Source organism: Haliotis rubra, unplaced genomic scaffold (genome assembly GCF_003918875.1).
Source record: "Haliotis rubra isolate DU_JTF1 unplaced genomic scaffold, ASM391887v1 Scf1445, whole genome shotgun sequence".
Taxonomy (NCBI): domain Eukaryota; kingdom Metazoa; phylum Mollusca; class Gastropoda; order Lepetellida; family Haliotidae; genus Haliotis; species Haliotis rubra.
In genome coordinates, this window is record NW_025765387.1 from 113,713 (window position 1) to 134,442 (window position 20,730).

General features: G+C 38.8%; 2 protein-coding genes and 2 long non-coding RNA genes across 4 annotated transcripts; all 4 read left to right on the plus strand.

Annotated features, from left to right (window-relative positions):
• Positions 1 to 3,155: 3,155 nt before the first annotated feature.
• LOC124269388 lies at positions 3,156 to 10,627 on the plus strand. The gene is made up of 3 exons (XR_006896501.1): positions 3,156 to 3,372; positions 9,909 to 10,117; positions 10,598 to 10,627. It is a non-coding gene; the product is annotated as an uncharacterized LOC124269388 (long non-coding RNA).
• A 549-nt stretch (positions 10,628 to 11,176) lies between these two features.
• On the plus strand, positions 11,177 to 14,428 carry LOC124269384 (sodium- and chloride-dependent creatine transporter 1-like). The gene is made up of 3 exons (XM_046704401.1): positions 11,177 to 11,429; positions 13,311 to 13,395; positions 14,231 to 14,428. The coding sequence occupies exons 1-3, from the start codon at positions 11,194 to 11,196 to the stop codon at positions 14,426 to 14,428; spliced, it is 519 nt and encodes a 172-aa protein (XP_046560357.1). The 5' UTR covers positions 11,177 to 11,193.
• A 1,306-nt stretch (positions 14,429 to 15,734) lies between these two features.
• On the plus strand, positions 15,735 to 17,145 carry LOC124269387. Its single transcript, XR_006896500.1, has 3 exons — positions 15,735 to 15,765; positions 15,910 to 16,022; positions 17,059 to 17,145. It is a non-coding gene; the product is annotated as an uncharacterized LOC124269387 (long non-coding RNA).
• A 1,024-nt stretch (positions 17,146 to 18,169) lies between these two features.
• LOC124269386 (sodium- and chloride-dependent glycine transporter 2-like) lies at positions 18,170 to 20,347 on the plus strand. The gene is made up of 4 exons (XM_046704403.1): positions 18,170 to 18,278; positions 18,891 to 18,991; positions 19,728 to 19,777; positions 20,093 to 20,347. Exons 1-4 carry the CDS (start codon positions 18,191 to 18,193, stop codon positions 20,166 to 20,168), a joined length of 315 nt encoding a protein of 104 aa, XP_046560359.1. The 5' UTR covers positions 18,170 to 18,190; the 3' UTR covers positions 20,169 to 20,347.
• Positions 20,348 to 20,730: the final 383 nt, after the last annotated feature.

Below are 20,730 nucleotides of genomic sequence, written 5' to 3' on the forward strand. Positions count from 1 at the left end.
TGACCAATGTCCTGTTCTCTGTTTCATCACATGAGGATAAACTATGCTGACCTGGCATTTCTCAACACAGTCATCAAAGGAGTTAATAACCTTGTCCAAGGATACCAAACAGTGACTCGCATAATGTGGACTCTTGACAAAGAAGATTTAAAATTATTAATACCGGAAAAAAGGCATACTATTCATATTTTTTGTGTTCTCTCCACCCCTACCTCTCCAAAACCTTGTTTTTGAAACTTACTGCACAAGGATGTTGATAGGTTACTAGTTCGAGCTCGTTACAATGTCAATAATGTCACTAAACAGAAAAGGAAAGTGCAAAGGGTTAGGTACAAACGTGTTATTTGTATGATTGTGTGCGTACGTGTGTGCGTATTTGCGTAGGTGTTTAAACTCTTCACAACCTGTTTTGATACGCCCATGCAACCGGATATAAGCACACATGAGCACAAAACATACACATAATACATCTGGCAATATGTATTTTAAAATCGTATAGTGTGACTGCTAGGTCATGTTGTAACAACTTCGAGAGTCGTCATATTTTTCATTTAGAATTATGTGAAAATGCCTGTAGTTTGTGTGGGCGTAGTTGAAGCTTGGGTCTCACGTGGAATCATAGCCAATAGAACAGAGAGAGTGAGAGTCTTACACCGCTTTTAGCAATATACCAACACTCCCGGCGGGAGATACCAGCAATGTGCACTATACACTGTACCATGTGGGAATCGAACTCAGGTATTCGGCATGAAGAGGGAGCGTTATAACCGCCGAAGAGGCTACCCGACTGACCCCGCTGTCAAGGACTAAATCGCATCATTATTCGATGTGGGTATAGAACTATCGGAAACGACAGAATTTGTGGAGTATCATCAGGTAATGAAAGATGATATCCACCTAGTACACACAGCATTGTCCCCCGCCGCAACGCGGAACAGGGGACCATGTCTTCAGCAGCGTCCGTACGTCCGTCCTGATTCTTGTTAACGCGATATCTCATGAACTGGTGTGCAATGTCTTCAAATGTGGTGACAGCTTACATTTAGGAATTTCGCTGTCACCAGTCGATTTGGGTGACCATGACATTATTTTCAACGTCACCAGGACACTTTGACCACTTTTCAAACTCTTGTTAACGCGATATCTCATGCACTGTTGTACCCAATGTCTTCGAATTTGGTGACAGCCTACATTGGGGCATTACACAGACACCAGTCGATTTGGGTGACCTTGACATTATTTTCAAGGTCATCATTCTTGTTAACGCGATATCTCATGCACTGTTGTACCCAATGTATTCAAATTTGGTAACAGCCTACATTGGGGGTTTATACAGACACCCGTCGACTTGGGTGACCATGACCTTGTCTTCAAAGTCACATGACACCTTTCAAAATATCACCCGTCTCAAAACCCAGACCCGTTATGATCATGAGACTAATAGATTAAACAATGTAATATGTTAGTCACCTGTTTTGAATATAACAAATGGTTTAGATATTGAAAAACTCGAAATTTTAGCCTCCGTACTAAAGAATATATTTGCCAGTTCTCATAAATTTTATGTCAAGAATTAGCATAACGGGTTTCAGGGTAGGGTAGGGTAATAGGGGCTGGGATACCCGGGTAGAAGTTTTGGACCCTTCCCAACCCTAATACCCACTGATACTGACAGTGGATGTGATCGTCTGTCTCTATACATTCAAATCTACTATATTCCCGAAATGTCTTTGGCTGTATTGATTTTTCAAGCACAAGGAATAATATTTCAATGTCAAAACAGCTAAGGTACTTTTCACTAATGTTCATTTTCATTTAATCATTGACTTTTGAGAAGAAATAGAGTTGTTAGATAAAATTTGATTACAGTTGTGGAAATAGATAAATGTTTTATGATTAGTAGTTTAAACTAACAACTGATGTTGTTAGTGGCTGTGTCCTCTAAGGGGGTCCAAGTACTGTAAAATTATTTTCCTCCTGAGAGGGTACGTAATTATAAACAATTATAGTAAAGTTAAGCTTAGTACTATTTTTAACCGAAGGATACATGTTATTTTAATTTATGGCTAGATTGTCTAAATTGCTAACATCTGAAAGGATTGTGTAAACCCAGCTAGGGTCCATGCAGGAAGCAAATGTACTGTTAGTCCCCGTGGTCCCTCGTATGTGATCTCCCTTAATATGTTGGGAATCTATAGCCTATTGTTATGTTGTGTTGTCCTCAATAGTAACAATGTTTTAGATTAAATTACTAGTTTTAAATTTATATCTGTGATAATCTAGTTTTTTTTAATGCCCTTCGTTGACAGACTGTCATGATTTACCTTTCATTATTAATATATACCTTGATTTAGACACGATATAGCGAAAATACTTCCAATGTGACTTAAAATGTTAACTCACTCACTCCTGAAATATCTTAATACTAGTTAGGAGAAGATTCTGAGAAGTAACCATGACCAAAAACCATATCAAACAAAAGGTAATCTTCTATGTGGCCAAAAGATAAAAACTAGTAAATATGTTATATTCCATTCTTCTTTTATGGCACACACTTGTTCTATGTATTTTGGGTCCAAACAATCTCGGTCAAGTCTGGTAAGAAAGGTTCAGTGATTAGAATTGACAGCCTTTGGTGTTTACATTTCCCAACGTCATATGTCTCTTATGAAGTTGTCCGATCAAGGTTACAACATTCAAGGTCTCAACATACCTATCACATGTTTTGTGATGTACATTTCCAAACTAGACGCGTAAGTGACAAAAATTATGTCCGATGTATTTTACTATTTTGACTTGTGCCATATGTTCCCGCGCCCGGAATACCAAACCGGAATTTGACCAGAAACTTGGTTAATTTTCTACTTTTTCAACTGTTTATTTCGATGTTTTTACCTCGTTTGGTATCAGTTGGTATTGGACGACAGTGCACACAATACCTCAGTCTGCTAGTAATGAGAGTTCCTAAACGCTGATGTAAGAAACAATATTATATGTTGCTTTGTGATGCCAATATCTATATGTATGTATGTATTATATGCGTGTATACAAAAGAGATGTGGGTATTCATATTCATATTGCATTCATGAAATTTACATCTTGTCCAGGCCAATCGATTTTTCTTGATATAATCCAAGCTGCATGTTCGCTGGTGGGAGATGGAGGCATATCTCTGTTGCCAAGGGCGACATCATATATATGTACAGCTGATGATTCTGTCGGGACCAGATGCGAAGTAAACCTGACATAAGTCATATGCCACTGAGGGAGCCCACCTAACCACCTACTGTTCCAAATCTTAAACCAGCGTTGTTTGACAAATGGGTTGTGCCTTGTGTCCTACAACGTAATAGATCACATATTGGCAGATAGGTAAGTAGACAGTTCTCACTACGAAAGGGGGCGGTGGGATAGCTTAGTGGTTAAGGCGTTCTCTTGTCACACTGAAGACCCGAGTTCGATTCCCCATATGGGTACAATGTGTGAAGCCCATTTCTGGTGTCCCCTGCGTAATACTGCAGGAATATTGCTAAAAGCGGCGTAAAACTAAACTCACTCACTCACTACAAAAGACAATTAGACCGAAATATCAAAACTGTTGCCCTTTGGGCTGCAAGAACACTTGGTTTTTTACGTGTTTCTATATTGTTCAGCCGTCTCACTTTCACTTCTACACATGTAAATCATGTCAAATCAAAGTTTGAAATAGTGACAACAAAACAGTAAATGCGCTATCATGTAACTTGGTTTGACTTAGCTATTGACTGTCTGGTCAAGGTGTTTTGCTGGCCTCCTTCATGTCAGGAGTAAGGTTGTGCTTCATCAGGCAATAAGTATCCATTGTTTGTTAGAATTTGCACTTTATTTTCGAACATCAATAAAAAATAGCAAGCAGCTGGATTTAGTCGAGGGGCACGACCGTGAAGTCGAATTCGTTTCCGGGTTTCATGTTTATGTAACTAAGTCTAATCATCTTTGTTATTCTTATAAACTTCTCTGCCTTGTCTTCCGCTGTCTGTCTGGAACTGCCCCATCATATTTATCCAGTCTTCTTTCTCTGTACAATCCTTCTCGTTCGCTCCGTTCACAAGATAAAAGTATTCTTCTTGTCCCTAAAACTAGAACAGTGCAGTATGGAAACAAACCCTTGCCTATGCAGCACCTGTGGCCTGGAACAAACTTCCACAGAATCTCAGGGACTGTACTGACTTTGTGACTTTCAAATCTCAGTTAAAAACACATTTGTTTAGGACAGCCTTTTCAACTATAACTGTGTAATTTGTTACATTCTATCTGCGCTTTGAGCATGGACTGCATGGATACCACCGCATTACCAATGTGTTATGATGATGATGATGCTATTCACGTCAACGCATGTGAGATATTCAGCCACGAAAGGTGTTCCACCCTTTTATAATAGCTAGAGCCTGAGTACTCTCTGGTTTAGTATTCCGCTGCATTGTGAATGTTTCCCAAAACTTGTGTCAGGATCAGAGTGATGTCATATGAATAGACACATAAACGTCCTCATTATCTTAGCTGTAAGTCTGACAAGTGTTACAGTTGTAGCTGCATTGTGATATTTGTTGTAATTTCAAGGACTTTGAAGTCCTTAAAGAGTTCCTGATACAATTTTCAGGAAATGTGTATTTACTCACAACTGAATGTTACCTCAAGAGTCGTTGTCCACAATGAGTGTTATGATATCCATGATACGCTAATGCAGTATAACTCTTTTGCTCCTAAATTGGGCATTTATCACCCAATAAGTACATAATCTAACACCTAATTCAATCTCAGGTGTCAGGGGAAAGATCTAAACATAACGTATAAATAATGTATATTATATCTGTAAGGAATAAGTACGATCTTGTGTAAATGTTAAAATACAGATGTTAATCAAATGTCTGTATTCACCATGTCTGTTTGGGTGATGTCGATCTATGGAACTAATTACATCTGTATTAATATGCACAAATAACAATGACGATAAGATGACCACGTACTGTTTATATCAGACTAGAAAATGAATCTATGTACTTTAAAAAATAATTTCTGTTTTTTTCTGTGAACCAATCACTTCATGAAAAACTTTGATGCTGCTGAACAATAGCATATAAAAGATTCTCCTAAAAAATAAGAAATGTAAAACATTAAACAGATGCTTTAAATGCAAAGCCAGGATTGGAACAAAGGGATTGGTTTATAAAAGTAAAGTAAAACACGTGAAGTCGTGGGGTGAACAGTACTGAATATATTGTGTACTAATTGTGTAAAAATAGTTCCCACTACCTATGATAATGAATAATTTATTCTTAGATAATATTCGACTGATAATGCATGTTCTAATTATTGAATACACACGTACTTTCGTCATCCTTATATTTTCCGTTAAAAATGTCTCACAAGGATAGGCGAGACCAGTTTTAAAAGGTCCAAACAGAACCAGCAAAACTGCCAAAGGTGCACTAGTTTGCTGACAGGCCTCACTATTGCCTACTTCTAACATATATAGATTATCAGCTATGATCAACGCAGTAATGGGTCGGTGAAGTTATACGGTCAGTCTGATTCACACTCCCTGATAGGACATAAATAAACCTTGGTCATACTACATGTCCTTCATCTATACCTATCCCTGCCACACACACTGAGAACAGATCTCGCTCTCTTGGACTCGATTTATTCATAGACTGATGTCGAAAAGTATTCAATCAAGACTTCTTCGATAAACTGTCAAACAGATTTAGAATGGGTGAGAGTTATGTACACCTGGATAATCCACACAACCAGCAGAATCATTTTCTGGCACATCCCACATCCAATCAAAATAACCTCCACCATCTGCAATAACACCCTAACCCTCCTCTTGACTATATAAGACGTTGACGTTGACGTTGCCGCATCGCGTTCCATTCCTGAGGTAGGGCTCGTTGCAATGCATCAAATATTTGAATCAAGGATCTCCCTGGCGTATTCTGCGACCAGTTATGTTCCGAACATGCTCCGTGAGATTGAGATCTGACTCCTGACGGGGCAAGGTAGAGATGCTACCACATCGTGACGTTACGAAGTCACCGTGAACGATGTGGCCTAGCATTGTCGTCCATGAAGACCCACTGTGTTCAGAGGATGGTCATCGAAATGTGGTACAACAACCCTGTCTAGAATGTTGTACTGTGATGTACTGTTGTCCATTTGGATTTTGTCTGATCGTCACAAGGTCGAGTTTACAGTCATGTGAGAAACAGTCAATACCATCAATGAACCCCCACCAAAATGTACACCCTCTACGATGGTCGGTTGTGGGTATGCAGTGTTTCTGCAAACATGAGCTCGGCCATCAGTCATGAACAAAAGAAATCGACTTTCGTCCGAACAGTATGCCGTTCCCCATGACGTCAAATACCAGTATCGTTGAGCTTGCTCTGGGGATATCAAAGTACCTCTGACATCCATCTACCTCTTATAGATCGTCTGGCTAGATACCGATTTTAAGCTGTGTCGGGCCGTTCTGTTGGAAAACGACGATGTGGAGAAGCCACTCTGTTTTGACACACCACTTGACATGAACGGATGAAGTCTTGTGATTCTGAGACGGGTCTTCGTCCTCCATAGTAGTTGCTACTCGTGGTCGACCTTAACTCTGACGGTCCATAACGTCATTAGTTTGCTGATGTTTACTGGCCAATCGGCTGATAGTCGATGTTTGAGAATGGCAACGGCCCTCAATAGCATGCCAGCATCACGCATGTTCACAAACGTACCTTTCTTAGCAGTTGCAGTTGGGGATTCTCCATATTTGCTTATCAACAAAGAAAGCAATGGATTTTCCATGTTATTCTGCTGTAGGAATAGTTTACTGAAACTTGATATAAATCAATGTACAATCGAGCACCGGTGTGTCTAACTCTGATAACTCGATATCTCGGCTGTCTCGATATAACATCTCGGTCCCGGCAAAATCCTTCATAATTTATCATTATTCAAGCTCTTTAACTCGATACGGTTGTCTCGATATTTCGGATATCTCGATATTATTTCATGGTCCAAACAAGCAAATTACCCATTTAACTCGATATTTGCAAAGAAATTCGATATTCACCTACCTTCCATGGGAAAGTATCCCTTTGAACTGAGGTTGTTTCCATACGTTTACACACGGTGCGGCAGGAATCAAAGGGATGCGGTAGTGTAAACTAATCAGGGCTAATTGAGTTAAAGGTGTCACTTGTTTGTTATGAAATTAATTAATTAAGAAGGAAATAATTAGGAAGTACTCACTGTTACGACTAAACACGACTGATAACCGATTACAGTTTCGAATCAAAACATACTGAGAAGCGTTTTGTTTTCTTTCATAGTGATATGTGACGATATGCCCTGGTCGGATGTCTCGAAGTCCGGATAACACGATATTTTTTCGTGGTCCCATGAACATCGAGACAACGGTGCTCGACTGTATGTTGAGACCGAAGGATATAATAATCATACAAGCAAACCTTGTTATGATATGAATATAAATGGACATACTGGGTTTACAAATAATAGGAGTTGTAATACCAGTCCATTTTCCAAGTGTATTATATCATTATGTGTACATCAAGACCCGAATGTTACAGTTAAGTAGTTCATCCCGTTCAGGTATTTCCTGGCTGTTTTGAAGCAAAAGCTAATGGATGTGTACCAAACTCATCTACAACTCTACGTGCGCGGAAGCCATGGTTTGATATCAATTGTAGACAAGCTAGGAAAGCGATGGAAAAGGCAAATATATATTTCCGCCAACTTAAGTAAAGAAAAATATTGCATATCAAAGTTCTTCGTTCATTTAAACAATGCAAGCGACAAACCGAATGATATGGCGATACCAAACAAATAATTATATAAGAAATAGTCAATGTTTAGTCAAATTACTTATCTGTTCAAAATTTGACTATGGCTCCTTCGTATGAGGTAGAATCTGCAAGCTTTAAATTGCTGTCCACCATAAAGATCAAAGAAGATCTGTCCGCACTTTCCGAACTTCTCTTGACATTCTTGACGTAAGGAAATTGTCACCAGTAACTGATGTGATGCCTATCTATAGTCCAGTTATATAATATATTGTTTTGAACAGTAAAATATTGACGCTTGTATTTTTATTTATATATTTGTATAAATTTTATAATATAATCAGTGACAACCCTAACCAGGGTGGGAAATGTCAGGAAAATTAACTAATCATTGATGATTTCTTTTCTGGGGTGATTACGTAGTAGTAGGTCACATCGGCAGTATGTCTGCCCTAACTTAACTAAAACAAGTTATGCATTAATCATAATTTTCAAACTATAAAGCTTGTTCACAAAAGAAGAAAACAATAACTAGCAAATACTGAACTAGTACGAAAGAATTCATATATGACTACTTTAGAACAATATTTTTATATAATTGGGCTATAGATCACCAAAGGTTGGTCACCATATTAGAGACGTTTTGTGTTTTTGCTACCTGCATGGACACTAGCTGGATTACATCATCAAACAACACGGATGCATAAAACGTGTACATCGTCTAACATAACACTGTTTGAAGGTTATACTGACTGACTGACTGACTGAGTTTGGTTTTACGCCGCTTTTAGCAATATTCCAGCAATATCACGGCGGGGGACACCAGAAATGGGCTTCACTCATTGTACCCATGTGGGGAAGGTTATACTGAGGTTGTGCAAGTTTTAACTATTGTCAAACAGTTGTTTCCACATACTAGGTCTAAAAAGAAAGAACATTGTACTTCTGCAGACACCAAAGGCTTGAGCTGTTGAAATATGTTACCAACATGGATCTGAATATGAAGCAGATTCGATTCTTATCTCGACTGATTAACTGATCAATTATATACACAAAGAACTTAATTAAGTACCCCCTGTATTTTTGCAATGATAGGTTTTCAACACGTACATAAAACTTAGTCAAAGATGTCCTTTGTCGTTTGTACTATGAGCCATATGGCCATCAAAAAGCAGGCAGTAGACTGCTTGTCTGTAAGAAACAGACGTGAGTTCTCATCTGCAGTAATTCAGAACGACAAGAATGATGCAGTCATTTGTTTGCACAAATAACTGTAACATCTCTTGGGTTAAAATAGTATCAATGTGCATACTTTCTAATCTTGCCATACAGATTCAATCAGTATTAACCATACCAAGCCAGGGAGGCAATGATGCAAGAGTTACTACGACGGAGGATCACTACTTGCAAAATATATTCCACTGGTCTTAGATTATGTAACTAACAAAAGAACTCCTTTGGTGATTGTTCAGGGCAACTCAACTGGTGTGGTACAGGGATCAGATTTTTCGACCTGTGGCAATTCCTTTTCTGCAACGTCATGGCCCTGGGTTAACATTCCAACAGGACAATGCCCGCCCTCATACGGCAAGGGTTGCTATGGATTTCTTGCAACACCACAACGTTGACTTACTGCCTTGGCCTGCAAATTCACTGGATCTCTCCCCGATAGAGCATGTTTGGGACGCCGTCTTCCTCATCCGACAGATAATGTCCTTGACCTTGCAACCGAACTTGAGAGAATCTGGCGTGACATCCCACAAACCTTCCTTGCACGTTTGATAGGCTCTATGCGTCGTCGATGCACTGCTGTTCTCAATGCCGATGGTGGACATACCCGTTATTAAGCTTGTGACATGGTCGTTTGACCCCTGTCCCGCTTGTGGACTCGTGACGTCATTGTGATTGACTTTTCAATTGAAATTCTCCCGACTTGTTATGGTCTCATGATCCCTCCATTGAAGTTTATATGTACCTTTGACATTGTTATCGTACTTATCAACTGGGATAATATTTTGACAATGCACAGTTTCTTTATGTGGCTAGTATATATCATGTTTGCTTTATGGATAGATCAGTTTAAGCCATGGCGAGCAAGGAGGAGAGTGATGCAGGAGTTCCCATGACAGAGGTGCATTGTCAATGAGGAGACAGAAGTGAGCCCACACCACAGAGAGAATCATGGAGCAGACATCTGGACTACATGCTGACAGTTGTTGGCTACTGTGTTGCATTAGGCAACATACTGAGATTTCCCTATATCTGCAACAGAAACGGTGGAGGTAGGAATATTATATGTATATATTGGATCTTAACAGTATTGTATTGATGGCTATTTCTTATGATTTCTGGTACGCCTGGTACGACGCTTCTCATGATATCTTGATCCATACAAGGGTAAATACAGATTAATCTTTCACACAACAATGTTATACAGTGTATGAAATAAGGCCCGTCCGACCGCCCGAGGCGGTCTAACTTTACAGCTAACCAGCCGGATGGTCTGGTAAAAACTTGAGATGTTCCATACTTGTGAGTAAATTCACCACATTTGGTCTGGTTAAATCCATGTTGGGCCTGATGTCTGGCTGGACTTTTGGCTATTTCATACTCTGTTATATCATTCATACATGAGTGTAATAAAGAGGAAAAGAAACAGTTTCATCAACACTTTATCTACATTGCTGACAATCATTCAGGAATATATATGATAATTTGAAGCTTACGTCATTACATAAAAATGGGACTACACTTTTCTCCAGGAGCTTTCCTCATCCCCTTCATCTTGCTCCTTTTGATCACTGGCTTCCCATCATTCTTCTTGGAGTCGATGATCTCTGAGTTCTCTTGAAAGGGCGCAAAGCATGTTTGGAGCTTTTGTCCTTTGCTTAAAGGTCAGTGTCTCATCATATGTTCATTGTCTATTTAAGATCAGTATCTGAGCGAAGAGGTGATGGTTCAAACATTACTGATTCTTTCTCTTATGTCACCAATGTTTAGAGACATTAATACATGCTCTTTGAATGGTACTAAATGACAAGAAACGGTTCTTTTATAGAATGAACATCATTAGAAGTTTCTTAACCATCTACGAAACAGTATGCTAGCTATGTAAGCATTTGTAACAGTGAGGAAATGTTCTACTGTCTGAACACAAATTTCTATTGGAACTAATTTACAGAAAATATAAAGATGATGCTATTTAAATGAGTTGTTCCAGGCTAGATGGTCAGTAGCAAAATATTCTGGTCGTAAGACGTGGCCAAGTGGCACTAGGTGGTCCAACTGGGTGACTGATCGAACATTTTTTTCTCTATTTAGGGGTAGGTGTTGCTCTCTATTGATAAACTGTTTGTATATGCCCTACTACACCCTCTTCCTGGCCTGGTCCATCTACTACATGGTGAAGTCCTGCTCCAGCGTCCTGCCCTGGACAACTTGTGGCAACAGCTGGAACACCGACCTGTGTATTGACGACATGAATACAACCAGTAACGGGACAAATATGGCAGGGAACACATCAGAACCTATCACCATAACCGAGCGTAGGGAAAATGGAACTTCTGCTCGCACGCCTGCTGAGGAATTTTTTCGGTGAGATATACATGATATTTTCCTTAAAAGCAAACGTTTCGTACACATTCTTCAAGATATATAAACCTTTCAAAAAAGTTGGGGACTTCATTTTTAATTTACGATTGCCACTATTGGGAGATATCTGAGTCAATATATGTTGATATGATAATAATGAATGTTTTGAGAGTGCATCACCACTTGCACTTCCTTAAGCTTATGGCCATAGTTGTTTGAACAGTCATCGGTCTTGAAAGAAGATTAGGGTATGATTTGAAATTTGCACATGTACGAGTTTCATTTTCAAGCAAAAAATTCCCAGCTAGAACCAAACACTTACTACTTGTCCAAATTAATGGTCTTCAGCGATTTATCGACCTTATTGAAAACTGTCAATATCATGAATGACACCCCATGCACGTGTATGGGGCTATATATACATCACTGACATGCTCACGTTTAAACAGAAGACATATTAGGTCCCTTGAAGACCATATAAATGAAAAGATACAGTCTGCAATCACAAACGTCAAAGTCAGAAAACAAATGGCCTAGATTAGCCGCTTTGAAGATTCAATTGGGTGATTAGGCTTGAGAAAATTAGCAGCTCTCGCAAGTAGTTATATGGTACTTGTTTAAGTCAATTTACCAAAATACTATATTATATTACATTGTCAGATTTTGATAATTGGCAAAGTATGACACGGAGATGCAAAGTCTGAATCTGAGAAAGATATTATGAATTGAATGTCTTCATTGAGATAAGAAAATATCGAGACGGTGGGTTATTTTCTCATTGAGCAGTGAACACATGGTACGTGCTTTGATACCTTCTCCTGCAACGGTATAACTCAGGGCAGTGTCACAGTAAGCCGCCTTAGTATGCACGCGTAAAACAAACCGACGGTTATGAACTGGTGTTGTCTTGCTCTTGTATCTTCTAGAAATAAAGACAATGGTATAACTAGTTGTATCTGTATAAGTTGTAATTTTGGAGCGATTGAAGATGAATACCATGTTTACATGCAATGTACAACATATAATGAAATTCGGCTGAATGCCATGCCTCCATGTGAACAAAGCATTATAAATGTATTGCACTCGAAAGATTCTAATGTCATGAAATAAGTTGCTTTGTTTTTGAAACATCTGATTAAACATTATACATGAAATTATCACGAGGCATTGTAAAATAGTTTATCTTACAATTGTATTATAGGCCGTTAGGCCCACATTACTGAATAAATATGTCTGTCTGTCCGTCTCTATATGTTTTGTTATATTGTTCTCTGTTTGTTGTTGTTCTTTGTTTATTTTTGGGGGTTCCATTTTCGTGTTTGTTTGGTTTTTATTTTATTTTTTTCGTTTTCGGTTGTTTTGGTTGGGGGCTGCCCAACTGCTGTATTTTGTTAGTCGAAATGCCAATATTGAACTTGGTTACAACCAACTAGAATTGATGGTCCTAAGGTTTACTGTGTACACATAATAAGCTTCCTTTGGTGAGTCATTGTGATTCCCGGGTCAATGTCAAGCTCGTCACAAGCTTTTTTTCTTTTCTTCCCATGGTGATATTGCTATGAATCTCATTTAACTCAGCGGTATTTAAAATCTTTTTTTTTTCAAAGGCAAGAATCTGACTGACAAATTATTCAAATCAGGATGACATGTAAATGATTTTTGCTCAGGGCGTATATAACAAACCTGCCTTTATACTAATATTTGTTTTTTTAGATATTTCAGATACATACTTGTTCAAAGTTTAACATGGTTGGCCAGAAGTCTTATGGGGTAAATTCGCTGTTGCAACCAAACAGCGCATCAGAATCCATAGTACCACATGCATCGCCTCGGCCCCGTGCACGGCTTTATGTCAAACTAACTTAGCCAATATCTGACTTTCAGGTACAATGTGCTGAATGTCTCAACTGAATTGGAGGACGTGGGAGCTGTACAGTGGCACATAGTTGGATGTCTGTGTGCATCCTATGTAATAATCTTTCTATGTTTAATTCGTGGAATCAAGTCTTCTGGTAAGGTAATTCTAATGTAAAAAGTCTCCTGAAGTTTGACATGACACAAATCTGTTCGCTATGCACTATGACTTGTACATGAACATGTACCACCTCTTTCTCTATTCACTATTGCTATTCAGACATCTCAGCAAACCCAAGTCTGACACCTTCTGGATGGTGACACGAATGTTCAGTTTGAAAAAATATGTCAAGGTGATTCTTGAGTATTTGCTCTGGTATTTGTTGTAGCTGAAAAAGAGTATTTATTTGCGTATTCAATAAAACAAATCCCATTCGTGATTCTTAAAACCTATTTAGAAATATACATTCAGAAATATAGGGTGAACAGCAGTTAATAATTACGTTAGAATATGTGGTTAACAACAAATTTTTTCCTTCTTTTAGTTGTATCAAAGAGGTTTATTTCTTTAAAATAAATAAAAGCAAAAACAGTATATACGGTGATGGTAAGTACCATTAGAATGAACCAGGAATAGAATTATTGTTCTTGTTTAAAGTAGTTCTGACGTTCATGCGCCAACATGAAATCCTTCCGGAAGAGGTACGAGTTACTGTTCGGCATGTGCCGGAATAACACGAGTCGGATACAATACTTTCATGTCTCCGTATCAGTTATATGTACGATTTTCAGTGGGCTGAAACAAATGAACATACACTTTCATTTTGTAATTTTGACTTACGTGACGATTTTTTAGTATGGATACAACCAAAAAATGCCACAACCATAGTAACAAGACGTCCTTTATAATATCTAAGGACTAAAATATTATATTGTTTTCCTGATAACAGGCTGTGTATGTGACCGCACTCCTGCCGTACGTCCTCCTCCTCTCCATCTTCATCACAGTAATGCAAGAGCCAGGTGCTCTAGATGGCCTGTACCACTACGTCATCCCTGACTTTAACAAACTACTTGACGTCCAGGTGTGCCAGCGGTTGTGTAGCAAGCACATCTACTATCAACTACTGGATCACAGTGGTTCATAAAGGAGTGTTCAGATGTAACGGAACTGTATACCATAGATTTTGGTCCCATAATGTCCCGACACATTAAATTACAATAAATAATAATCATACAGGAAAGATGTTATGTACGTGGTGATACGTTCTAGGTCTTTTTTGGTGTATGCTTACCCGTGACTCTGAGAAAAACACAATGACGATTAATTACTATAGAAGATAATTTCATTAACAACCTCCACATGACCATCACCATGTATCCACATTCAAATTCTAGGTGATATCTGTTTGGATATATCAAGAGACAATGAACGTGGTTTTTAATAGCTGTGAAATACACTTAAACATATATATTGTCACGACACTGAACACTACCGGAACGTCATCGTCGGCAAATAGTTACTGTAATGTGGTGATAACGTTCAAAACCGAGTTAAATAGTTTCGAAACCAATTGTACACTACGGACCCGAATACAGTAATCTGTTTCTGATACATCCTTAAACCGCATCATTTTAGATTCGTATCCAGGCATATTTTACTTACACTCGTGATCACAGTGGCGCAGTAACGCATAACACAACGATCATTGGGGACGTCATCCGTCCTTCATTGTTAACTCTAAAATGACCCTCTATAATCTAGTTTTTGCCATATCAGTATGCCATGATAAATAGCTGTATAATTCATATATTCAGGTGTGGCTGGAAGCATGTTTGCAAGTGTTCTATTCACTGGGTGTTGGTTGTGGGATGATTGGCACTGCTGCCAGCTACAACAACTTCCATGAACCATGTCTCAGGTGAGTAATCAAGGAAATCCGTGCAACTATATAAGTAGCTCCAAATAATCTCGTGGTGGTAATAGTATGACTTAATTGCATTTGATTATTCTTTCTCGAAAATATTACTCATTTTTCTCCAAACACATTTGTCCGCCGAAGAATGGAATCCTGCTTCAGAATTTCTTTTGACCAAAATCAAATTTGATCATGATTGTGATTTAAACTTAAAGACTTCTGGTTACTTGTTTGAAATCCTATTGTACTCAGCTTGGATTTACAAAACTTCTAAAAAAACTGCTAGAAGCATTAGAAATTCGTTTTTGGGGTCATACTCTATTTAATGTAAAAACGAAAGAAGTGATAATTAGTGATCGGAAGATATAATGTCAAATTACATTTCCTGGAGATATACTGATAAGTAGAACTTGAAATTTTGAAAATGTGTATGATTGAATTCACAGAGATTGCCTCATATTGACAGTAGTCTCGGAAGGAACCAGTATCTTCTCTGGCCTCGTGACAGTTGCTACCCTCGGGTTTATGGCAAGTAGATGTTTCCATCGAAACTGTTGTGTCAAATGGTAGGTAACTGGAGACCAGCATCAGTTTTGTTTTTTTCATGAATATTTCTTCTGGTTTTGAATACCCAAATGCTACAATGTTTGTCATTTAGACAATTTCACGTTAGATTATATTTGCCTTTGGATATCACTTTCCTTTAAAAGGTCCAGGTTTGGGATTTGTAACCTATCCAGCAGCTCTGGCCAAACTTCCACTTCCTCAGCTGTGGTCATTCCTGTTCTTTCTGATGTTGTTGATGGTTGGACTGGACACACAGGTACTGCGAGGTCAATATTATCTGGTACATTCTTAACGCAATATTCACCTATGCTTTGACAGTCGTGCACGGTCCATTAAACCAGAATCGGAAATCATGATACGTTACACATGTGCAAAGTTTTACAACTTCAGTTTTGCAGGTGTAGGTTGTCAGTTTGAAAATATACCATCTCCCTATGGTAAAAAGCTAAGAAACAAACGCAAAGAAATTCACACTGTGTTCAAGCCTCAATATTCAATAGTAGATTAGATTAGCTGGACGCTTTGAACATTACGTCAGCAACATCACATCAAGACATTTTGATTTGGGACGAGTTATGGAAAGCAAAATGCCCCAAACCCGATATTGAAGTCCGAGTAAAGGACCTGGTTGATCTGATATGGTGGATTAAATATGGATTTGGATGACAATAAAATTCCCTTTGCTGCAATCGACCAAACATGTCCAAAAGAACATTTTTCACCGGAGAGCAACACTCCACAGACGCACTGAACTGTATGAGGCAAGGGTTTTGTTTGTGTCTTCTTGACACGTCAACATCGTCTGCAGCAACCTCGATGGTTATACTGTGGTCCTAAACAGACATGGAGACATGTCTGGTTCATCGACGAGTCTAGATTTTGACTGAGTCACGGATACCTGGATGCAAGAAGTAGACGGGATTGGCTATTCCATGGCCTTTAAGATTGCAAGACACCCAAAAGCACGTTTGTTGGACGAGTTGGATAGATGACTATGACGGAGACAACTGAATGTCCTGCAGATGGTATTAGCATTGCAAGCCTAGTGGACAATTGTCCGAGCTCGTAATTCAATCTTTGACGGACAGAAGGTGCCAGGCAGTTCTCAATGTTCGGGACATACACGTCATTGATTGCAGGTGACACTGATCTTGTACCTTTTACCTTCCACAGTACCACTGTTCACCATTCGGATCTTGTCCGTGAATCATATTTTCAATGTAACCAAATTATGGCTCTGTTTTTTGTGCATTTCTGTCGTAATCAGCATGCTAAATATGTTCTTTTTCTAGTTCCTGGGAATTGAAGTCGTGATTACTGCTCTTATTGATCAGTATCCGCATCAGTTAGGGAAGAGGAGGATGGTGGTTACAGGAGGATACTGTCTTATGGTGTTTCTTCTGGGAATCATGTTCTGCACACAGGTGATCATAGTCTTAGTAAGGTATAGATCGTGTCATAGTACACCTTTGTGGTCAAAGAATGTCATGAGATTTACTGACACAATCAGAATAAGCAGAGCAAAATTTGCAATTTAGTGATAATGTCTCAAACCAGTAAGTACGTATCGTATTCTCTGAAGCTTTCTGACATTCAGGATGACTTGTACAGATCATTGTCTAAGTCAGGTACAGATCATGAATGTCATAGTACAAAAAAAATCAATTTTGTGATATTGTCCCAATCCTTCTCATTCTCAAAAAGGTAAGTCATTATCGTATTCTAAAGAGTCTGATGAAACATCTATGTAGCTCTGTAGAACCAGGATGATGTTTACTAGTTCTGTTATGAATAACAATAGCAAAGAACACAGAGGAGAACGTATGTGTCCTAACGTAGCAGAAATGTCTGGATAAAGCATTCCCTTGCAAAGTCAGTGTGGAGAAAATCGTGAGTTTGTGTTATGAGGGTTCGGGATAGGAGCCTGTACCAAAAGTGTATATTTGTGGAAGTGAAACATCAAATTGTAGTACAATAACATTAGTGCAAGCAGTAGTGACAGTAGTAATAGCAACAGTGGTAGTATTTAATACCACGTATTCCTTCAAGCTAGAATACCCGTGAAGGTCCGGGTTAGAATATTGATCTTCATTAACCCATGCTTGTGGCAAGAGGCGACTAACGGGATCGGGTGGTCAGGGTCGCTGACTCGGTTGACCATGTCATCGGTTCCCAATTGCGCAGATCGATGCCCAAGCTGTTGATCACTGGATTGCGTGGTCCAGATTCGATTATTTACAGACCGCTGCCATATAGCTGGAATGTTGCTGAGTCGGCGTAAAACTAAACTCACTCAGGCTAGAAATAGGCTTACCTGGAATTGCAAAAGACAGAAACAGTTATCCATCGGCAATGTTCTTCTACAATAGATAACACTTCCTCACAGCTCCATGGATCTGTCGTGTATTGCAGGGAGGGCCGTACATGTTTCAGCTGGTAGACTGGTATGTATTCTCCCTTGGACCAATGGTGATATGTACACTTGAGTGTATCGCCGTGTCATGGATCTATGGTGTGTATGACAATAACAAATCTGCATGTAAAAGTTCTGTTGCAAATTTAAATAATCAGCTTCTTGTCCTTATTCGTGATTATTCATGAGTTATTTCCATCCATTATTTATTTCTGACAGTGTATGTAGGTTATGTACATTGGCATGGAATCTGTGCTATAATTGGTGTCTAGTAACCGATACTTGCCTCTTCGTTTGGATCCCTGGTTCGAATATGTCTCACAGCAAACTTCCCTGTGGGATTCATGTCCCAATAGGTCACTAGCAACCAATTCCCGCCTCCTCCTGGAAATTGCAGGTTGGAATAGGTCATGTCACGTTTCGATACAGGTTATTGTATCGTTCTCAAGCGTCTGTATCGAAACGTTGCATCACCTGAATATTGAAATTGTTCATCAATAAAGGTTCTTCTGATCTGATTCACCAACTTCTAAATATGCCACTCAAAGAAGGTGTCTGGTCCTAATTGTGTATTATGTACACGTTGTTGTCATGTAGCTAGACAACAGCTGAGTGTTGTGTTAAATAAATACAGAAAAGCCAATGTTGAAAACCGTTGGAGTGGTCATAGAGCCCAGGATAACTTGTGAACACACAATGTATTTCTGTCAGGAATGAGACGGATCAGTCAAGACGTTGAGATGATGATTGGCAAGCCACTACCGATGCCTGTAAAAATCCTACGGGCTCTGGTTACACCGGTAATCTTACTCGTGAGAACAATAATTTAATGACGGCATATAATTTCTCTGGTACACGATGCTGCACATGATATTACCTTTCCACCGTCGTATAGTTTGATGTCTTCAGTGCGATGTTCCAAAGACAAATCTACACATCGGTCTCCAAACTGAAGACATGACATACATGTAGACAACGCTTGTGCCAAAGAACATAGTGTCTTTGCTATCCTCAGAAACTGATTCAATTGGGTGTAAAGAGGAAAATATCTATGACAATCATCACACATTTGGATGGATCAGTGAAAGCACCATACGTTCACCAAAACCAAAGTGTATGCAGAAGCATGGCCGAACATCACAACTTTCAGATGTGGTTCAGCTCTTCTCGTTTTATCAAAAACATAACAGAGATGTTTTGAAATATGAGTGCGCCTTGAATATTATCAGCAATGACGTGTGAAATCAATGTAACCGCATAAATCAAGGAACGACACAAATACTTTCACATTTGCCATAGTTTTAATCTTGGTTATCGCTTATAGTTTAATTCCATAGTTTTAATCTTGGTTATCGCTTATAGTTTAATTCCATCCAACTGGGTCAGTTATTTATCAAGAAGGTTAACATATGGTTGAAATATGAATTTAAACGTCGATGTAACATTAACTTTAAGAATCACGCATTGAACACTTATCCTGAAATATAACAGCACCATGAACACAATATGTATACATGTTACCCTTATCATATCTTGTTTCGTATCCAGATCACTTTCATCCTGACACTTCTCCGCTACCAGCCACCAACATACGGCACGTACGTGTTTCCTAGCTACGCCTCGACAATCGGCTGGATTATTGCAGTGCTGCCCCTACTACCGATACCGTTCTACATGGTCATGACTGTCGGGAAGCACATGGCGACCAATTCTCTGAAGGAGGTAATTGGGCTTCTTCCATCTTAAAGAATTGTGCGACATTGATTTTGGTGACATTTCAAAGGATGTTATTCATTACGATGCATTAGCAAATGGAATCTAGACAGGATTATTGTAGACTGTACTGTTTGGCACTGATCTTGAAGTGCGTGCTGAAGAAATCTTTGTAAAAGTTAAATTGCTTTCGTTGACAGAGTGTACGTCTTGCCTTGCGGCCTGATGATGAATGGCGTCCTGCAAATTCCAGAAGCCAGCAAGATTACAGGATGAATCGACAAGATAACAACCAACTAACAAGACTATCCTCGTTTTGCTGTTCAAACAATAAGGCCTAACATTGGTGTTTCAATCTGGCCTTTATTGTACTCAAACGCAGTATTCCATTTTAATACACACTGTAATACAAACTATCACAAATAACCCTTTCACAGTTATCAAAAATACATCAAATATATGAGAATACATTGATATGAAATCATTTTGTCCGAGTGTCTTTGCTATGCTATTGTGTGATTTAGTCGTCGATTTTACGTTGAACACTAAGGGAACCAAGAATTCTGGAGGCCCACAAGATTGAAACCAACACAGATTATATAACTATCTGTATCATACAAATAACAACTGAATCATAAAAACAATAGATTTTCAGTTTAATGCAAATTAGAGCAGGATATTCACAATGCCAGAACGGGCGTATAAAATATAATAGCAGTGGTAAAAGTAGTGAAGTCGGCGAAATGATATTAACCAATCAGCAACAGTGGCCCAGCTTCCACAGTAAGCCAAGGTTAGAAACACAAAGTGAAAAACATTGATCTTGACCGATAGATTT